The sequence below is a fragment of the Musca autumnalis genome, unplaced genomic scaffold, assembly GCF_047663935.1.
Source record: "Musca autumnalis isolate F117 unplaced genomic scaffold, ASM4766393v1 scaffold_3, whole genome shotgun sequence".
NCBI classification, from domain to species: domain Eukaryota; kingdom Metazoa; phylum Arthropoda; class Insecta; order Diptera; family Muscidae; genus Musca; species Musca autumnalis.
This window is the reverse complement of record NW_027411866.1, coordinates 206,183,116-206,201,776: the sequence shown is the minus strand read 5'-3', so window position 1 is coordinate 206,201,776 and position 18,661 is coordinate 206,183,116. Positions and strand designations below refer to the sequence as shown.

General features: G+C 36.3%; 3 protein-coding genes across 6 annotated transcripts; 1 reads left to right on the top strand and 2 right to left on the bottom strand.

Annotated features, from left to right (window-relative positions):
* Window positions 1-1,333: 1,333 nt before the first annotated feature.
* HPS1 (Hermansky-Pudlak syndrome 1 protein) lies at window positions 1,334-3,436 on the bottom strand. The gene has a single exon (XM_073972743.1). It carries the CDS (start codon window positions 3,267-3,269, stop codon window positions 1,479-1,481), a length of 1,791 nt encoding a protein of 596 aa, XP_073828844.1. The 5' UTR covers window positions 3,270-3,436; the 3' UTR covers window positions 1,334-1,478.
* A 4,945-nt stretch (window positions 3,437-8,381) lies between these two features.
* Window positions 8,382-12,517, top strand: Ercc1 (DNA excision repair protein Ercc1). 4 transcript variants are annotated; one of them, XM_073976417.1, is made up of 6 exons: window positions 8,382-8,894; window positions 8,961-9,079; window positions 9,154-9,588; window positions 10,354-10,961; window positions 11,024-11,246; window positions 11,312-12,517. In XM_073976417.1, the coding sequence occupies exons 4-5, from the start codon at window positions 10,392-10,394 to the stop codon at window positions 11,210-11,212; spliced, it is 759 nt and encodes a 252-aa protein (XP_073832518.1). In that variant the 5' UTR covers window positions 8,382-8,894; window positions 8,961-9,079; window positions 9,154-9,588; window positions 10,354-10,391; the 3' UTR covers window positions 11,213-11,246; window positions 11,312-12,517. The 4 variants fall into 4 exon arrangements, with proteins under 4 accessions (XP_073832518.1, XP_073832519.1, XP_073832515.1 ...); XM_073976418.1 differs by lacking the exon at window positions 9,154-9,588 and having other exon boundaries at window positions 8,383-8,894; XM_073976414.1 differs by having other exon boundaries at window positions 8,389-8,894; window positions 9,154-10,961.
* Window positions 11,227-12,362, bottom strand: Ciao1 (cytosolic iron-sulfur assembly component 1). Its single transcript, XM_073976413.1, has 2 exons — window positions 12,092-12,362; window positions 11,227-12,032 (listed from the first exon to the last, which is right to left on the bottom strand). Exons 1-2 carry the CDS (start codon window positions 12,360-12,362, stop codon window positions 11,293-11,295), a joined length of 1,011 nt encoding a protein of 336 aa, XP_073832514.1. The 3' UTR covers window positions 11,227-11,292.
* Window positions 12,518-18,661: the final 6,144 nt, after the last annotated feature.

Here is an 18,661-nt window from a genome sequence, read left to right as displayed (position 1 = left end):
GTACCCTACAGTTTAATATATAATAGTTGTGTCTTTTTAGTTTTTCAGTAATAATTATTCAGTAACTTCTTTTCAGAGAGTAAGAGAGATTATACTCTTTGATACGAAAATAGAGAAAAAAGTAAAAAGACAGCATTTAGTAAACTTTAGCAAGATAACAGTTGATAACCAAAACAACAACATTGGCGCCAATGCATGAATGAAAAACTAATTCCAATGCAATGAAAAAGTTCTTTAATCTTAAGCAAAATAAATAAAAAATTATTAATATATTAATAAAATAATCAATAAATATAGCTGAATCGTAATATTTATAGTATTTTTCAACAAAAATAAGGTGAACATTGAGCAGCTGATCATTAGCAGATGATTAAAAAACAGCTGATCGAACTTGCTAAATGTTGCTGGGAAAAATTCTTTCAGCAACTTTTAGCAATTTCTCAGCAAACAACTGTCAAAATTGTTCTCTCACTTCGCTCTCTTTTACTGAACTTTTGTGTAAAAAGACAGCATTTAGTAACATTTCGTAATAATTGTTACAAATTATCACGTAAAAAGACACAGCTAATGTTGCGAATACAATTTGAAACGCTAAATCGAAATTTGAAAAGATTTAAGCTCAGACGAAATCTAAATGGAAATGTGGTAACAGTTGTATGGGACAAAGATAAAATTGAAGGTAAAGTTGAATCTTAAAAACCAAATCGCCTGTAAAAATACGCTTGAGACGTTAATTTACTCCAACATTGGAAGTAAAACAATTCACACCACTTAAGCCGAAAACACACCCAACGTTTCAGTAAAGTTGGACGTCATTTCTAATAAAAGAATAAAAAAGCAAGGGCAACATATATAGAATTTTTCTTTATTCTTTTATCAGAAATGACGTCCAACTTTACTAAAACGATGCATGTGTTTTAGGCTTTACTAGCGCAATATATCTGACAAAATGTACTGTACTTTAACATTAAAACAAGCTTTCGTTGTAGTACCTGCTTGGGTGTTATCTAATTATCATGTGCTTTAATCTGACTATTTACCCTAATGATCAAAACTTTGTGAAAACAAAATAGACCCTATAGTAACGATATATGAAAATCTAGATATTTTTTGACTCTATTAAAACTGTGCAAATACAAGTTTCTCAAAAATATAGAGATGCAAAAAAGACCTTCCATGAACTCCAAATTCAAATAGTGGGCAACATTCCTAAGACCTCTCAACCTATCTGAATTAAAACCAACCATACCCAGACCTTTGATTTAAATTAAGTCTCATCATAGAGGAACATACAATAATACTCTCTCCCTGTTTATCTATGATTAAAACACTCTTTTTGCTTGTCATAATAATAATTTAATATCTTAAAATAAATATTGCACTTTATTTCAAGTAGGTAAAAATAATTTAAAAAACTGGAATTACATAAGTCTTTTTTAGGTTCTCGTCTCATCATCAGCTCCTTCGTCTATTCATCTTTAAAATGCATCATCACCGACCACATCAGCTATGGTTGCCACCAGACGCCGGGCATGTTCAACAGCACAAGTGGCCGTAACCAAACCCAAATGGACACAAAACAGTTCATAACATTTGATTTTATGTACCGGGGTTTTGGGAAAACATATTTCGGTCAGCAGCTGATAATAATCACCAGCCAAGAGTCCAGGCTCAAAATTTGGTTTAAAGGAGTTCGCTGCATTTGCCGAGGGTAAATTCAAATGACGTTCCAAATCAATGGATTTTGAGGAGCCTGTTGACTGATCTTCAAACCACAGAAAATAGGCATAATTGAATGATTTATCTTTCCACATGATGGAAGCATGACCCTTCTTCAAATGTTGTCTGGAAAATTCCAACATATCAAATAGTTTTTCCTTTGGTATTAGGGGATTGGGTGACTTCAAATCCGGTGAGATCATAAGACCCGAGGAACGATTAATATATATGAAATGTATTAGCCCGGGGAAATCTTCTAGATAAGCTTCAATGGTTACATTCCTTTCCGCTTTGACAGCAAGAAATTCTGCAAATTCTAAAAGTTTTCCCTCCACAATAGCAGCCACTTCGGGTAATTGTTGGAAATTCACCGATGATGAATCACAGCAGGTGAGGGTAAATAATTGTTTGAGATCTTCATGGAATGATGGAATATTAGATTCTATCCTTACTATCAAATCCTTCTCATATGTCTTAAGGAACTCGTGATACATCTTCTTTAGATTCTCCCATTTGGCAGAGAATTTTTTAAAACATGTTTCCACATCGTCACCTTTTATTTTGGCCTTTTTGTAGGCCTCTTGAGACTGTCTTACAAATGTCTCCAGGGATTCATATGTAGGCTTTAAAGCCTCCGCATCTCCTTGCATTTGAATGGAAACGATTTTTTGCAATACAAAAAATGTGTCATATAAACTGCTGGCCACCGATAAGGGGGCATATTCTACTAGCTGGATCAAAACCACTCCCTTGTTTAGGGAATTCAGGTGGGCTATACATGGCACACAGCCGGATTGGGGATCTTGGGCCACACCTTGCAAAAACATGGCCATTGTCTTGTTCAAACCTCTCGAATCACGCTGCAAAGCTCGTATAAGTAAAGCGAGGAATAACAAATCAGAGGGACTAAGCGGTAATGCTGTTTTGCTCGAATTAATCGCCACAAATTTTACACCAACAAACATCAAAGCATGGCATTTCAAGTGGCCACCATCCCGTAGACAATCCAAAGCTCTGTCCAAACTGCCTTTCACAGCTCGGCGCAATTCGGCATTGATGATTAAACGAGGTAAGGCTTCCACTTGTAATATTAAATCGGTGTCACGTATCTCCTCTTCATAGCACTCCATACAAGTGGTGAACAACTCCTCCTGGACATCACTGGCAAACAAATTCGGTCCATAACATGCCTTCGCCAATGCAATGACCACACCCATTCGTCGCTGCATAAGCTCCAATTTCTCCTGGGCAATACTAATAAACTGATAACCCAGCACTTCACCAAATACCAAATTTAAATCCTCCTCACATTGGATGCTGGCATAACAATTATCGAATTGGCAATGCATAATACGTTGGGAATTTATCAGTGGACTAAATAGCTGCACTAGGACATTTTGGTCGATTTTTCTTCCACAATTTTCTTTGGCGAAATCTTCCGGCAGCAAGCCCTGATCAATGGCTTTGTCCAAAAAATGATGTTGTAACTTTTTGTTGAATTTTTGATAGACCACATCATTGGCATTGTTGAAAACAATTAAACCATTCATGACGTAGATGTTGCTAGTAGAATTTTTGATGTTTTTAACTTAGAATAGCATCACACTTCTTTCTTAAGGAATGTACTGCTGATAACGAACGTGTAGAGAAATTTTTGCATAGAAATTTTTCTTGTTTTGATTTGTGTTTGTGGGTGGGTTTCTGTAATGTGCACAAGTCGAGTGGGGGAGGAAATTTTCTTCTAAAAAAAATGTAAACAAATCCTTATTGTGAATGAAAGTAATGAAACAGGTGTTATGGGGTGCAGTTAGTATAACACGTAACGTATAACAAGGCCTCGACCATGATGCAATAACAAGGTGACTCTCTACGCCCAGCTGATGTCTTCTTTTGCTGTCAAAATACATTTTTGTTTTAAAAAATAATAAGAAATATTTCAGTTCAAACAAAATTATACTTCCACAACTTCTTTACTTGAATTGTGTCAATAATATTTCTTAGTTTTATTCTTTTTTGTGCATTCCTCACTGCAAAAACTTTTGACATCAAGAGAAGACAAAGACCTGAATTTTAGAGTTGTGTAGTTCCGGAACGAACTAGTTCCAAGGTACTATTCCGGACAAGAAAGATCGATCCGCTCCAGGAACTACATTGCCCAACTCTGCTGAATTTGCTTTCTGGATAACCTTACTAACTGAACCGTGGCCTCGACACATAAGCGGCTGAAGTGAAGGTGTGAACACAATGATAAACTCATGCTTATCCAAGCCTCAATTTATGTACAAGAATAAAGAAATGCAAGATCGCATTTTAATTAGGTACTACATGGCCTTAAAGGTGCAAACACAACGAAATTCGTCGCTTCCCAGCAAACAAATTTTGCCGATGGCTCTGATATCAGTTTTTTTCGAGATTTCCTAACCATTTTTTGCGATTATTTTCCGTGTGCTCTGCACATTCTCTGAAGTGAAATTATGATTCGATTTTTTTCGATTAATTTCCGAGTACTCTGCGCATAATCTGAAAAGAAATTTTGATTCGTTTCATTTTCTTGCGAGCAAAATTCTCGAACTTCGGTTGAGAGTTTTGTTTGCATGTTATAGTTTTTTTAGTTATTTCGCAGCAGTTACATATACACATAGCCAAGAAAGTCTGCGTTCACCTTACTACTTTTCAGAAACGATGCTAAAACTTTAATAAAAAGGTAAATGAGATCAGTTTTTCTTTCATAGATACGCTATTGGCACTCTTTACTACCACAATAAAAAGAAAAATTCCAGAAAATATATTAGCTTTGTTCCTTTACTTTTTTAATGGTAAGGGTGGTAAAAGAGAAAAGTGTCAAAGTTGCTCAAAATTGCTCTCTCATGAACATTTTTACCAGAAAAGTAAAGGAACGGAAAAATGGTATATCTGGCAGCAATGTCAAAAAGAAACATAAAAAAATCAATTTTCGTCTTTTATTTCACAGTTTTTAATTTAGTTTTGTCAGCTTTCGACTTTTTCTTCTGTTTATCGTCTATTTGTTAAATAATCGTCAAACAAAAGTCGAAAAATCAGTTCTGCCATTTTTTACCTGCAGAAGCTGGTAGCCTGTGGTAGAAGAGAAAGCCATTTTCGCTCTCTCTCCACTCTCACTCTCTTAAAAGTTGTTCCAGTTTTGCCACTTTTCTGGGGTTAAGGAACGCTTTGCAGGTTAAAAATGGTAACAAATGGGAAAAATGAAACACAGCTATTATTAGGTCTGTACGATAACTCAAACGTTTGTACAAATTTGTACAAACTTTTACAAAATGTTGTTCGATAACAAACTTGTTCAGTAAAAGATAAATGAGAAGTAGTTGCAAGTACTTGCAAGAACTTGCAAATACTTTTTACTTGCGAAGTTATCGAACAGGCCTATTAATACGAAGTTAACGGTAAAAAAGTACTACTACTGCTAAATTAGAGCCCCAAAAAGTCTGCGTTCACTTTGTACGTTGCAATAATACCGTTAGATTTTTTGCTGTGAGGTCGTTTGCACACTTAACTTAAAAAAGTAAAGTATTTCAAGAATGGAAAACAAGGGCAAAGAAATTGGCATCGATAAAAAGAAAATTCTAGGTAAATAATGGAAAAAGCTATCGAAATATTGGCGAAACTGTAGGTAGAACATATAAGTATATACATAGAGCGATAATTAACTATAAACAAATCGGAATTTTTAAGTAAAAGCCCAGATCTGAGGTCAAAGCTCACTTTTGGACGGTCAAAAATATTATCGGAACGGGAGGAGCGTAACATAACTAATATAGTTAAAACAAATGTAATGCCCAGATCTGGGTTTTGACGTAAAAATTCCGGTTTGTTTATAGTTAATTATCACTCTATGTATAGACTAATATGTTCTACCTACAGTTTCGCCAATATTTCGATAGCTTTTTCCATAATTTACCTAGAATTTTCCTTTTATCGATGCCAATTTCTTTGCCCTTGTTTTCCATTCTTGAAATAACTTACTTTTTTAAGTTAAGTGTGCAAACGACCTCAAAGAATGACCAGTTGTGACAAAATTGATTAAAAATGGGAGAAAACTTCAAAAAAATTCAAAAATACTAACGGTATTATTGCAACATACAAAGTGAACGCAGACTTTTTGGTGCTCTAATTTAGCAGTTTTAACACTTTTTTACCGTTATCTTCGTAATAATAATAATAATATATTTTCTGGAATTTTTCTTTTTATTCTGGTAATAAAGAGTGCCAATAACATATGGCCTGTTCCCGTACTTTATAAAGTGGTAAAAGACGTAAAAGTTGTAAAAGTCGTAAACGATTTTCGTATAAATTTTGTGTACGGGAACGTAAAATGTGTAAAAGTGGTAAAAATTGTAAAAACTTTTTAGTTCTGGAACAGAGCTATATTTATAAAAGAAAAACTGATATCATGTGTGTTCGTTTACTCAAAATTTGTACAAATTGTTACTGGATGTTGTTCGTTTACTCTACAGTACAATGCTAAAGACCTTAGCCGATTACCAGAAGTTACTGAACTTGTACGAATTTGTACAAATTGTTGATTAAACGAACACATCCATCATTTACCTATTTATTAAAGTTTTAGTATCATTTTTGAAAAGTAGTAAGGTGAACGCAGACTTTCTGGGCTATGTGTATAAGTGAGTAAGACGTAGCGGAACAAATTATTGTGTTTTTAAAACAAATGAAAATAGGAAGTTTGCATACACATTTTGTATATACAACTATTTTTATAATTAATATTGTTAATTCTATTTTTATTACGTCAAATAAATGACAACAGGGTGTTGAGAGCGAAAGGTTTGTTATGATCCCAATGAAGCTTGGCCCTCCGGCTGCTCAAAAGCCTATCTCAGAGCGGTCCTCAACCCTTTAAACAAGCAGGTGATCATATCAGAAAAATACATGCAAAAAAAAAACTACACGAAACATAATACACAATTTTACACGGAAGATAGTCTTTAGAACTGAGGCCCTTGGTGTACAGACCCCTCACTCAGCCCGCCCTTCCTTGGTCCACAACGTTCCATCACCTTTCTTTCATGGACCCCACAAACTCCCCTCCATCGCCTTAGTTACCCCTTACATCCGTTCCCCTCCCAAAGGATTAAAACTTACTCCATATTCATTCTCTAATCATTCTTTGAACATAATTTTATTTAAACCTTATATTAATTAATAATTACTAACAAGAGAAAAATCAATAAAACCTATCTAATCAAAATTCTTAATATTTAGTCTTTCCTTTTATAATAGTCTTCGAAATGTTATAAAAACAAAAAAAAACATATATTTTTTATCGATCTTGGGACTTATAATGATTTTGATGGGGTCACGGTCAGCATTTATTGACCACGTAATTTACTTTCTGAGATTCCCTACCTAAATGAGCTCAGTTAAGCGGGTATTAATTTTTTTGCCTCACTCTTCAGGCTAATCAAACGATAAATAAGTAACCCCCTATAAGTCTATTATTATAGTCCCTAACATAAATTTGATAGCAAAAAAAAATTTATATATATAAAAAAATAAAGAAAATGTCAAAAAATTAAAGGGTTAAAGAAAAAAAATTTACATATAAAAATCAAATAATAGGATAGTAAGTATACTTGGTAATGAATAAAAGATAAAAACTACACAAAAAACTATATAAACGACAAATACGATATAAAAATGTGTGGCGAATGTTCGGCGCCTAAGGATTGGCTTTACAAACCACAGTTTTGATTATAATGATTTTACCGCAGTTCCAGCACTCTCTCAACCATATGATGGGAATAGTCTCGACACTTTTGTGGGTCGAGCTTCTCCCAACTTACGTTCCACTTCTTCTCAATGTATAACAGTACGCTAATGGCCACACAGCACCAGCTTTGAATTTAGGTTTGTGCCACCACTGAGAACTTTCAGCAGCTGACGTTTCGTATACAGCTTTGCTCAAACCGATGTTATGTAACATCGGCAGAACTTTGCCGGCGGTCAAGATTTACACGTCCGGCGTTTACTTGATTTACGAAAAACAGGTTTACACCTCGCTTACAAAACGCTGGTGAATGTTTTGTTTGAACAAAAGACTTTATAGCTCTGTTCCTTTACGTGCCTGAGGTTACCATTTCTTACCATTTTTAACCTGCAAAGCGTTCCTTTACTTCAACAAGCATACAATTTATATGAGACCAGTTCACCACTTTTACCATTTTTGGCCACTGTTACCATTTTTTAAAGTAAAGGAACAGACCATATGATATGACCAGCTTTTACATATAATCCTACCTTGCTGAATAGGCACATTCATACATAACAGGCGTTATTAAATAGCTTCGTTGTGGTGGCAGTTGTGGGGAAAAACGCTTTGGGCGGCTAATGCGCTAGACCAATCATTGGCTTCACGTTACCTGTTGGACGAAATATACAAGTCACTTAATCATATCACTAACACTATTTTCCTTTTAGCCACGTCAACAAACAACTCCACTTACTTTAAAATATTGGTATATGAATTTTATATTTTTTTGGTGTTTCTGCACGATGTCACATATAAAAACGCTTTTAAATAATATCTTATCCGTCACTGTTCTCGATGTTTTACTTCATTAATTCCCACAAATATGATAGCGGATTTCCCAAATTTTCTCCTTTTATTACGAGAAATCCCACTCAAAACCTAATTTCCAGTGCTTTTTTTTTCATTGTCTCCTTTTTATATTCTATTTGTCTCTTTTCAACTTATTAAATTTAAATACGAAAAACATTACATTTACGTTAAATTGGCGCTATCGCCATATCCCTTTAGGGATGGAAAAATGGTATACGTAGCAACCCTGTACTAATTAGTACCGGTGTAACAACGTAGTAAAATTTTTGATGGCTGAGCTTTTCATTGACAGCTGTCATTAGAACTTTATAAACAAAACCAAACACATACATTTCATTCTCTAGGGAAAAAATAAGTTGTTAAATTCCGACAGAAACAAATAACTACGACTTGGAACAATTATATTTTATTAAAGATATTACTGCGGGCATTATATATTTTCCAACGTATAGTCGTCGGCGCATACCTATCATCTCCAGTCTGTGCTGTTACTAGTTCTTTTGCAGTTTTGTTGTGTGTTTACGTTTAGCTGTTAGCCATCATTCACAATAACCCGGTTTTGGTAATTAGATACTTTCTTTACCTCCAAATGCAACAATTTGTAATCAATAACTCTTTTTCTTTGCAGAATTCTTGTACCCCCAATTCCCTTGCATTCACCTGATCACCCTCCTGGAGTCACCGTCAGTGGATTCAGTCCAGAGGAACAACAACATATTCTGCATTCAACACCAAGGAAACAATAGGGTAGAGTAACCACTTTGGCATGATGGTTCTTGAAAAGTGGATTTAATGAGTTTCGGTTCGCCATCCCGCAACAGGTTTACCATATGTCTCATCCCTGCAAACTGACAATTGCCGCAAGGAAAATCGCCTAATGTAAATATGGACATAAGCCAAAACTGGCATCCGCGTCAAAATCAAAAATTTTTGACTTTGAAGCCCAATACTGAGCGTTGATGTGTGCAACCAGAAATGACACAAAACTTTACTCAAACGTTGGATGTGTTTTCAGCTTAAGCTGTGTTCCTTTACGTGCAAGAATCTTCAAGTTTTACTACTTTTTACTTGGATAGCCTTCCTTGGCAACATAAGATGTCAAAATTTGACATCAATTCAATGCAATTGACACATTATGTTACCATCAGCTGGCATGATAATGCTACCTGTAATATTGTACCATGGGCAAAGGGTTCCCATATGCCTCACCTCTCTCTCCTTCAAATTGACAATTGCCGGAAGGAGAATTGCCTAATGTAAATATGGACTTACTTCAGACACATACAATTCATATGGGAGCAGTTTACAACTTTTACTACTTTTGCCGGTTTTACCATTTTCAAAAGTAAGGCGGCCATCAGACCATCTGTTTTTTCACATGTATACTAATATACAGAACTGCTGATGTCAAACATGTGAAAAAGCAGATGGTCTGATGAAGGCCTAAAGGAACACACCATGGTGGAATAATAAGGTGTAACCCCAAAAACAGCTGATCTTCATTCCAGTTGCCAAAATACGTTATTGTGAATAAAATCACATACAAAATGTAAACAAACAATTCACAGTAATGCATTATTGTGAGCAAATTTGACGTTTGGCATGATTTGATGTAACACCTTCTTATTCCACCATGGAACAGACCAATAAACACAACAAGATAAGAAATTGTTATAAGTTTTTTTGTGGTTTCCAAGTTGGGTCCTGACGACCCCCGCAAACGTAATAAAAGCCACGAACTGCGACTCTTTACAGAAAATATGGAGTTTACGAACTGGGGGATAAATTTGAAAATTACAAAATTGATATGATGATCTCACAAATGGAAAGGTCCTTCCTGACATTCATTTCTTTCATTATTTATCTTTCATTACTTTTCTTTCATTGTGTAACCTTCCCCATACTTTTATTGTTATTGAAAACTGAATGCATGCTATTGTGAATTGTTCATATCAAAGTAAACAATTTTGTACAATTCAATTTATTCTATTTATTTCACAATTAATAACAAAAAATGGAAGATGACTTCGATGAATCCTTTGACTTGGCCCTGGCCACAATGGAAATGCCAATAGCAGCAAAGATACCAAGAAAAGAAGTCATCTCTAATTCGAACAAACCCGCCACAATTCAATCAAAATCAATTGTCAATGCTGCTCAAACAACCACTAAGGAACTTCCTACTACAACTGGTGCCAAAATTACTGCATCCAATCCCCATTGTATCCTTGTGCATCCAAAACAAAGAGGCAACCCCATATTGAAGTCTATTCAAAATTGTCCTTTAGAATTTCGAGATGACATTCTTCCAGATTATGTGGTTGGCAGGACAACTTGTGTGTTATATTTATCTTTAAAATATCATCAGCTCAATCCAGATTATATATGTCAGCGTCTCAAGGAATTGGGTAAAATGTACGAGTTGCGTGTCCTCTTGGTGCAGGTTGATACACCGGAACCACACGCAGCACTGAAGACTTTGACACGCATTAGCCTGTTGGCTGATTTAACACTAATGTTGGCGTGGAATGCAGAAGAGGCGGGGAAAATGATTGAAACTTATAAATTATTTGAGAAAAGGCCACCGGATTGGATTATGGAGCGAGTTGATGCCAATCCACATCAAAAGGTAAATGAAAGGAAACATAAGTTAGCCATTATAAACGTTCTAACATTGTTATTTTTGCGTAGCTCGTTTCCGCCCTTACCAACATTAAACCTGTCAACAAGACAGATGCCACAACACTGCTACAAAATTTTGGCAGCTTGGAGAAAATTATCAACGCTAGTGAAGATCGTTTGTCACAGGTTACTGGTCTGGGACCAAGGAAAGCCAAAAAGCTTTATAAAACATTACAGGAACCGTTTCTAACAAAATGAAAATTCTTTAAAAGTACATATTGTCTAATTTATTGTAAGAAAAATAAATCCCCTTCTTTATTTTTTTTTTTAAAAATGTGTTACTCTACAAATTTCCAGATTTTAATGGTACCATCATCACTACAGGATGCAAGTTGATGTTGTACAACAGGATTCCATGATACCTTATTGACATCTTGGAAGTGGGCTTTGTCTTGTGCCGTGGCCAGAACAAATACCGGTTCATTTTTCGTTGAAGTCTCTTCATCTTCCTTGAATATTCTAATGGCATCATCACCACAAGCTGTGGCAATTAGCCCGGTCAATTTACACCATGATACATCATATATAGTGCGAGAATGTTCACCAGCCACTGTGCAAACACATTTCCACACAGTCTCATTGTCTGGTGTGGCAATACCTTCAGGATTTCCTGGAGCATAGGCACGCCATATTTTCATGCTACAATCATCACTAACGGAAACAAGACGTTCACCTTCAGCATCAAAATCAATAGCCCATACTGTACTCGAATGTCCTCCGAGAGTGGCAGTGCATTCCCAATCATTATCCAAAGCATTTTCAGCATACATTTTGATACTATTATCATAGGAACAAGAAGCCAACACCTCCTTTGTGGGATGCCAAATAACACGCTTCACATCTTGGGTATGAGCACTTAGTACAGCGGCACATTCAAAATCATCATCACCGGTAACCTCCCAAATCCACACGGATTTGTCACGTGAACATGTTGCCAGCAAAGATCCCGAGCTGGACCAGCTACAACTTTTCACTTCATTCTCATGACCCTCTAGTGTGGCATTGCATTCGAATTCACCTTGGATAACAAGAATTTGAACATAATAAAATATTTAATATCTTATTGTCCACACTTACCTGAAGCTTTGGACCAAATTGCCGTGGTACCATCAAAACTTGCTGAAGCCAAGTACTGGCCACATTTCGACCATGACACATGTCGTATTGTTCGTTTGTGCCCATCCGAGAGTATTGTTTTTGTTGTCCAACTATTTCCGGACATTGACCAAATCCTGATGGTTTTATCTTCACCACATGATGCAAATGCATTACCTTTTGGATGCCATGAAACACACCAAATACGTCCTTTGTGACCCTGGAGCGTGTGTTCACACTGTAATTTACTCATTTTTGTTCCGTGTGGAAATATTCTCCGTATCAATTAATCCCTTCTAGTTTTTCCACCACACTGTTTGCTGTTGTTGTTTTTGTAATCACTCAGCTGATAATAAAATCATTCACAGTGGCGTCGACAAATCGATGTTGCCACACTGTTTAACAACATTTTAGATATGGTTTTAAATGCGGAAGGGATTTGTTGAAAAAGTACGCAATGCTTTTGAGAACGACCCGTTGTAACTTGTAGCTCATTTGTGCAAATTTTATAAATTGCGACTGAGCAGCATAGGTAAGTTTGGAACTACCCAAGGTCACTACCACAGACCTAAAGGGGTGAGTACATAAGCTGTCTTGTCTGCTTACCTTGCTTGCTTCTGATAAAAGAATAAAAAAGAAAAGGGCAACCCAGTTAGAAATTTGCTCTGCCTAGTTTGCTTTGTTCCAGTACCTGCAAGAAGCTACTATTTTTTACGACGATAAAATTTTCTCCTTTATGTTATCAGAAAAAATATTCTTTTATTTTTATTATGTCAGAAATGAAGCAGGAAAGCAAGGCAATCAGGCAAGGCAGCTTATGTATGCAGGCCTTTATACGTTTTTACCAATACCTGGCAAAAACTAAATCGGTCTGTACCATGATGAAATAATAAATAGATCTTGAGCAAGTCTCAGCACACAACTGTCAAAATTGCTGTGTATTTTTACGTGAACAAAAAAAAAAAAAAAAAAAAAAAAAACATTGTTCCACAACATCCCATACGGGACAAGGGAGACTTCTGTCATATCAATGAGTGCACCCCGATTCATATTTATCTTAATGATATGGGACCTATTGTTTATCGCCGAGTCCGAACGGCGTGTCTTAAGACACCACTTATGGAGAAGTTTTTCATGGCTGAAATACGCTAAAAGTAAAGGCCTGCGTACATAAGCTGCCTTGCCTGATTGCCTTGCTTTGCTGCTTCAATAAAAAAATAAAAGAACAAAGAAGGTCGACATAATTTCCAACTGATGGCAACCCAGTTCGAAATTTCGTCTTTATTCTATTATTTTTATTACGTCAGAAATGAAGCAGGTAAGCAAGGCAATCAGGCAAAGTAGCTTATGTACGCAGGCCTTTACTGAGAAAAGTTACTCAGTAACATTTAGTAAGTAAAAAGGCACACCAAATGGGCAGATGTTCATTAGGTATGCACGATAACTTTCCCAACAATAGGTCTGTTTGATAACCCAAAAGTTTGTACAAACTTTTACAAAATGCTGTCCGATAACAAACTTGTTCAGTAAGCGAGAAATGAGAAGTTGCAAGAACTTGCAAGTACTTTTTACTTGCGGAGTTATCGAACAGACCTAATAATTACTCAGCAAGTTCCAGCAGCTTCTCTCAGTGACTTTTACTCTCTCAAGCAAGAAAAATTAAAGAATGTTATAGAACAACATTTTACCAAAATGTGTGGAACTAGTTTTATGTTTCTTTTGATATTTTAAACAAAATGGAAAAAATCATAAATTTGAATATTGCATTTTACTTAAGGGCGAAACCTATAGCTCTGTGTGTTGCGTGTGCGTTCAAAAATACAAAAACAAAATACATGTATTTCAAATTGAAAACAACAACAAATACATGTATTTTGTTTTTGTATTTTTGAACGCACACGCAACACGCAGAGCTATAGGTTTCGCCCTAATACAATAATCCTATTCACAACCAAGGCCTATAGAAGGTCGGCCATTCAGAGTTCTGTTAACAACATTTGACAACAAACATAATAGATTTTACATTATTGTGATTTTAGTTTCTTTGTATTTTAAATCACAATAATGTTTCTTCGAAAGATCTACGGGCCGATTTGCGTTGACGGTGAATATCGACGTCGTATGAACCACGAGCTATATCAGCTATACCATATCATCAGAATGAACGATGATGAACCCGCTAAAAAGGCGTATGAATACATGCCACATGGCGGTGCACGCAGAATCGGCAGGCCTAAGTTTCGATGGAGCATACAAGTGGATGAAGAAATAAAAAGGCGCGGTATTCCAAAAAGCGAAGCGAAAAACAGAGAGGATTGGAGATATTTTCTTAGTTCGGTCTATGGAACAAATGTTCTGTAATGGACCAGCTAAGTATGTAAAGTACAGTACACATTGTCAGTTTTGAATGACGATTTTTTGGAATTATCGATAACTGTCCAACCGTCCAGCAACCACAAAATATTTTGTGGTTGCATGATGAACGACAAAAATGAACGGCCACACTAGCAAGCAACAACAAAGCTGTCATTCAAAACTGACAATGTGTACCCAGCTTAAGTAAGTAATGTTTTTGACATCAAACATAATAATCAGCTGGGCTTATTGGCCGACCTTTATGTAGGCTTTGTCCACAACGCCTTTAGAATCTAAAAAAAATGTGAAATAGTGAAATTTTCTTGGCCAAAAATTTTAACATTTCAAGCTGTTTACTTTGAACAGTTGGTTGAAGGTCAGCTGGCCAAACTTACAATTTTTTACAGAACACATTTTCCCAGCAATAATTTGCAAGTTCTCAGTCACAGAACTGTCAAAAAATCTCTCTCAACTCGCTCTCATTTACTGGACAATTTTGTTATCGAACAGCATTCAGTAAAATTTTTTAAAAATTTTTGGGTTATCATGCAGACCTGTAATGCGATTCAGCTATGTATATTTATTGATCAGTTTATTAATATTTTAACTACATCTTATTTATTTTACTTAAAATTGATGAAAAATTTTACACCTTTAGATTTAATTTTATTTTTCATACATTGGCGCCAATGTTGTTGTTTTGGTAATCGACTGATATCTTGCTAAATTTTACTAAAGCATAGTACACACGGTCCAACAAAACTGACAGTCAACGTATTTTTACGGCAATTTTCTGGCAAATAAAAACTTTCTGTTAGCTAAAAATGATTGAAATACAACATTTAAGGTATAATTTAGTGATTAGGAAAGTAATTATTCAGCTAGACTTTGATATTAACGAAATAGACCACGATGACTGTCAGTTTTGTTGGACCGTGTGTACTATGCTTAAATGCTGTCTATTACTTTTCTCTCTTTTTCCGTACAGTTGTTCTTACAGCTTGTTTTTGTAAAAAAATTTTGCCCATTCGTTCGTCAATTTCATGAACGAAGACACAATTTGGTTTTCATAGCGGTTGACGTTTGTATTCGTGTGACAAACAAATGAAAGCTTTTTATTTTCGTATTTTTTTTGGTTTTCGTAACAAAATCAGACGAACGAATACGTCAAAAATAAACGAATGGAAAAGACCCATCGTTTTGAATGAAAATTAAATAATTTGAGTAATAAATGGCACAAAACACACGAAAACTGGAAGGGAATGCAATTTTATTTATTTCCATATAAGCACACGCGTATATGTACATCCGTTTCTTCATATTATCACAATTATTTTTGGACACATTTGATTACATTTTTTTTCTTATTTTTTGTTTTTCATCTGTTTATCGGGGTTGCCATCAAGTAACACATTTTACGTGCAGATGCCTATGCAAAATTCACAAAATAAGTATAATGGAAACCCTGAAATATAAAAGCTTTTATGAAATAGACGAAAGCTCTCAGATAAAAACGAATGGTTCGTAAAATTTTACAAGAACCAAATTTTGAACGTATACGTTTTAGTACGAACGGTTCGTGTGACAAGCAAGCATTTTTACAAAAACACCCTGTTACTCTCTGAAAACAAGTTAGTGAGTAAATCTTACTGGAAAAGTAAAAAACACAGCTATTATCATGGATATTTCACCAGAGTCCAACGCTTTAGATAATGTGACGTCATTCGTCTCCGGGTACACGATGGTCATGTCTGCCGTACTTTGGCATTCTACGCTAATTCTGGTAGCGATGATCTCATTGATCGTGCAAACGTAAAACTATCTATCAGTCAGCGCTTTACGCCCAGGTCATTACTTAGGACCGAATGCCAAATGTGCATTAAATTCTCCTAAAAAATAACAACGCTGATAACTGTTCCATTTTTGCATCAGACGTTAATATTCACGACGTAAGTGCTTAGATTTCCAACTCTATACTCCGGTTCTGGTTGCTCTGTATCCATACTTAAGAATTCTGCAACCTGGACTTGTTGCGTCAATAAAGAATCAGGAGACAGATAAGTGGGGTTAGCCGGGCAGCTATACAAATCCAGTGTCACGTGGTCCCAATTAAGTGTATCCCATGTGAGTGTCAATGCTATCCAAGCCTGCTTGATAGGCTCGTTTTATACCTTTGGACCTTTCTCTCTAGTTTATGAACATCTCTTCTGACGTGCCTGGGTGGGAGAAGCCTGTCATTAGATCATCACAGGGATGCTCACCAGCGTACGTAAAAATACTTTAAATAACATTTCCAATCGTTTCGTATTTTCCATAGGAACAATACAAAACGAAACAAAACCCACGTTGGCGGAGCTTGCTGTTTAGTTTTGTTTACATTCGTGAGTACGAACAAAACGATTAGCGAAAAGTACCCCACTCCACAAGAGCAGATAGAAAACTAAATAGTACTAAACACATGTGAATAAATAGAAAACGTTTGGTGGTTGACATGGCACAATTACCAGGTAGATGCATCAGCAAACAACTACAACAAAAACGAGTTCAATACTGTGAAATGTCAAAAATGTTTTCCAAAAATAAAGCGATTCACACATTTTTTTCAACAAAATTTTGTTGGGCAGTTATTAATAAACACATTATAACAAAAATCCGTCAAAAATTCACAGTTTTTTCTTTTAAATTTTTGTTTTTTAATTTTGTGTTTTCAATTACAACAACTTTTTTGACAGCTCACAGTACATCAGCTGGGCTGACGCGGATACCTGTATGATTGTGCCATGGTGGTTGATAAAATTCACTGTGGTATGCTGATGCTGACTTATAGGGTTGCTAAGCAATCACATGTGTGTGTGTGTGCCTGAGTGTGTTATTGACCATAACGCACGGCAAACGTTTGCGAAAAAATCTTTTTATTCCGGTGGTGAATGAAACAACCCGGCAAAGCATAGCCGAATTACACTTGATCAATCGTACGGTTTTCATCTTTTTACATTAAAAAGTTTGTGGTTTTGTTTTGGTTGTGAGAATGAAACGATTCAGAGAAGCTGAAAAGTTTGTGGCTTTGTGTGATTGGTACGGGAATCGTTTTGTTTGTTTACATTCATTGATGCTCACTACGATAATATCCAAGCAGATACTGCATCGACAACATCTTGTGCTGACAAACCGGTAAAATCTTCGTCCACTGGTGCCATGAGGAGGCACCCTGTTCTGAGCGCGGCATTTTGGCTGATTTGAATATTCTTCCACTTCGTAGCGCTAACATGTGCATACCACGCTGGTGCTGCATAGCTTACCACAGACCGACCTATTGCTTTGTAAGAGTTTAACAAGGTTTCTTTGTCAGCACTCCATGTGCTGCCGGCCAGCGAATAGCAGCGGACGACTTAAACATGCTATCGAACGTTACACACAATATTTTGGTTAGTTAGTGGTCGACGATCAGTTAAGTGGGAGCCTCATTTCAGCCGTCCAAGTGGTGGGCAGTGTGGCAGTGGATTTAGCGGCAGATATTTTCATATTTCTCAGATGGAAGAACTGCACTCTAGTTTAGCTATGTAGACATTTAACCTAACACATATGTCATCGACGATAGGACCCGACGCCAAGATTGAACAATCATCCGCATACATTGCGATCTCTATGCCGTCTGGAAGGGGGAGGAGAAGAAGGAGTAGGATCTTTGCTACTGACGACAGGAGTGAAATCGGCATGTACTATTCACCTCTGCTGTCATCCTTGCCAGGCTTCAGTAGCGGGACCATCCTCCCAACTTACCAGGCTTCTGGTACAATATGGATGTGGTATGCGTTGGTGACTAGGCAGTTCCTTCTGGTATCCTATCTGCCGTGTCATCCCAGCCATTACACTGTGATGGAAGATCCACCATCAACCTTCAGGTGCAATGGCATCCAAGACGTCATTTCGTCGTACATCAAACGATTGTCATTAGCGTACTCTATGAAAACCATGCATCAACATGTGATCTCCGAAGACGAAAGTGGCTATAGACGCAATAAAATCCTGAATCAACATCCTCCTTCAAACACCATACATTCTGGCACATCTTCGGACCAATTCCTATAGAGAACATATAAACTGGAGAACTCCTTGCCTTCTGAGCCCTTAACTTTTGTTATATTTTCCATCTCTAGCCGATAGCCTTAGATGCTAGTGCTATTTTTATATAATTTT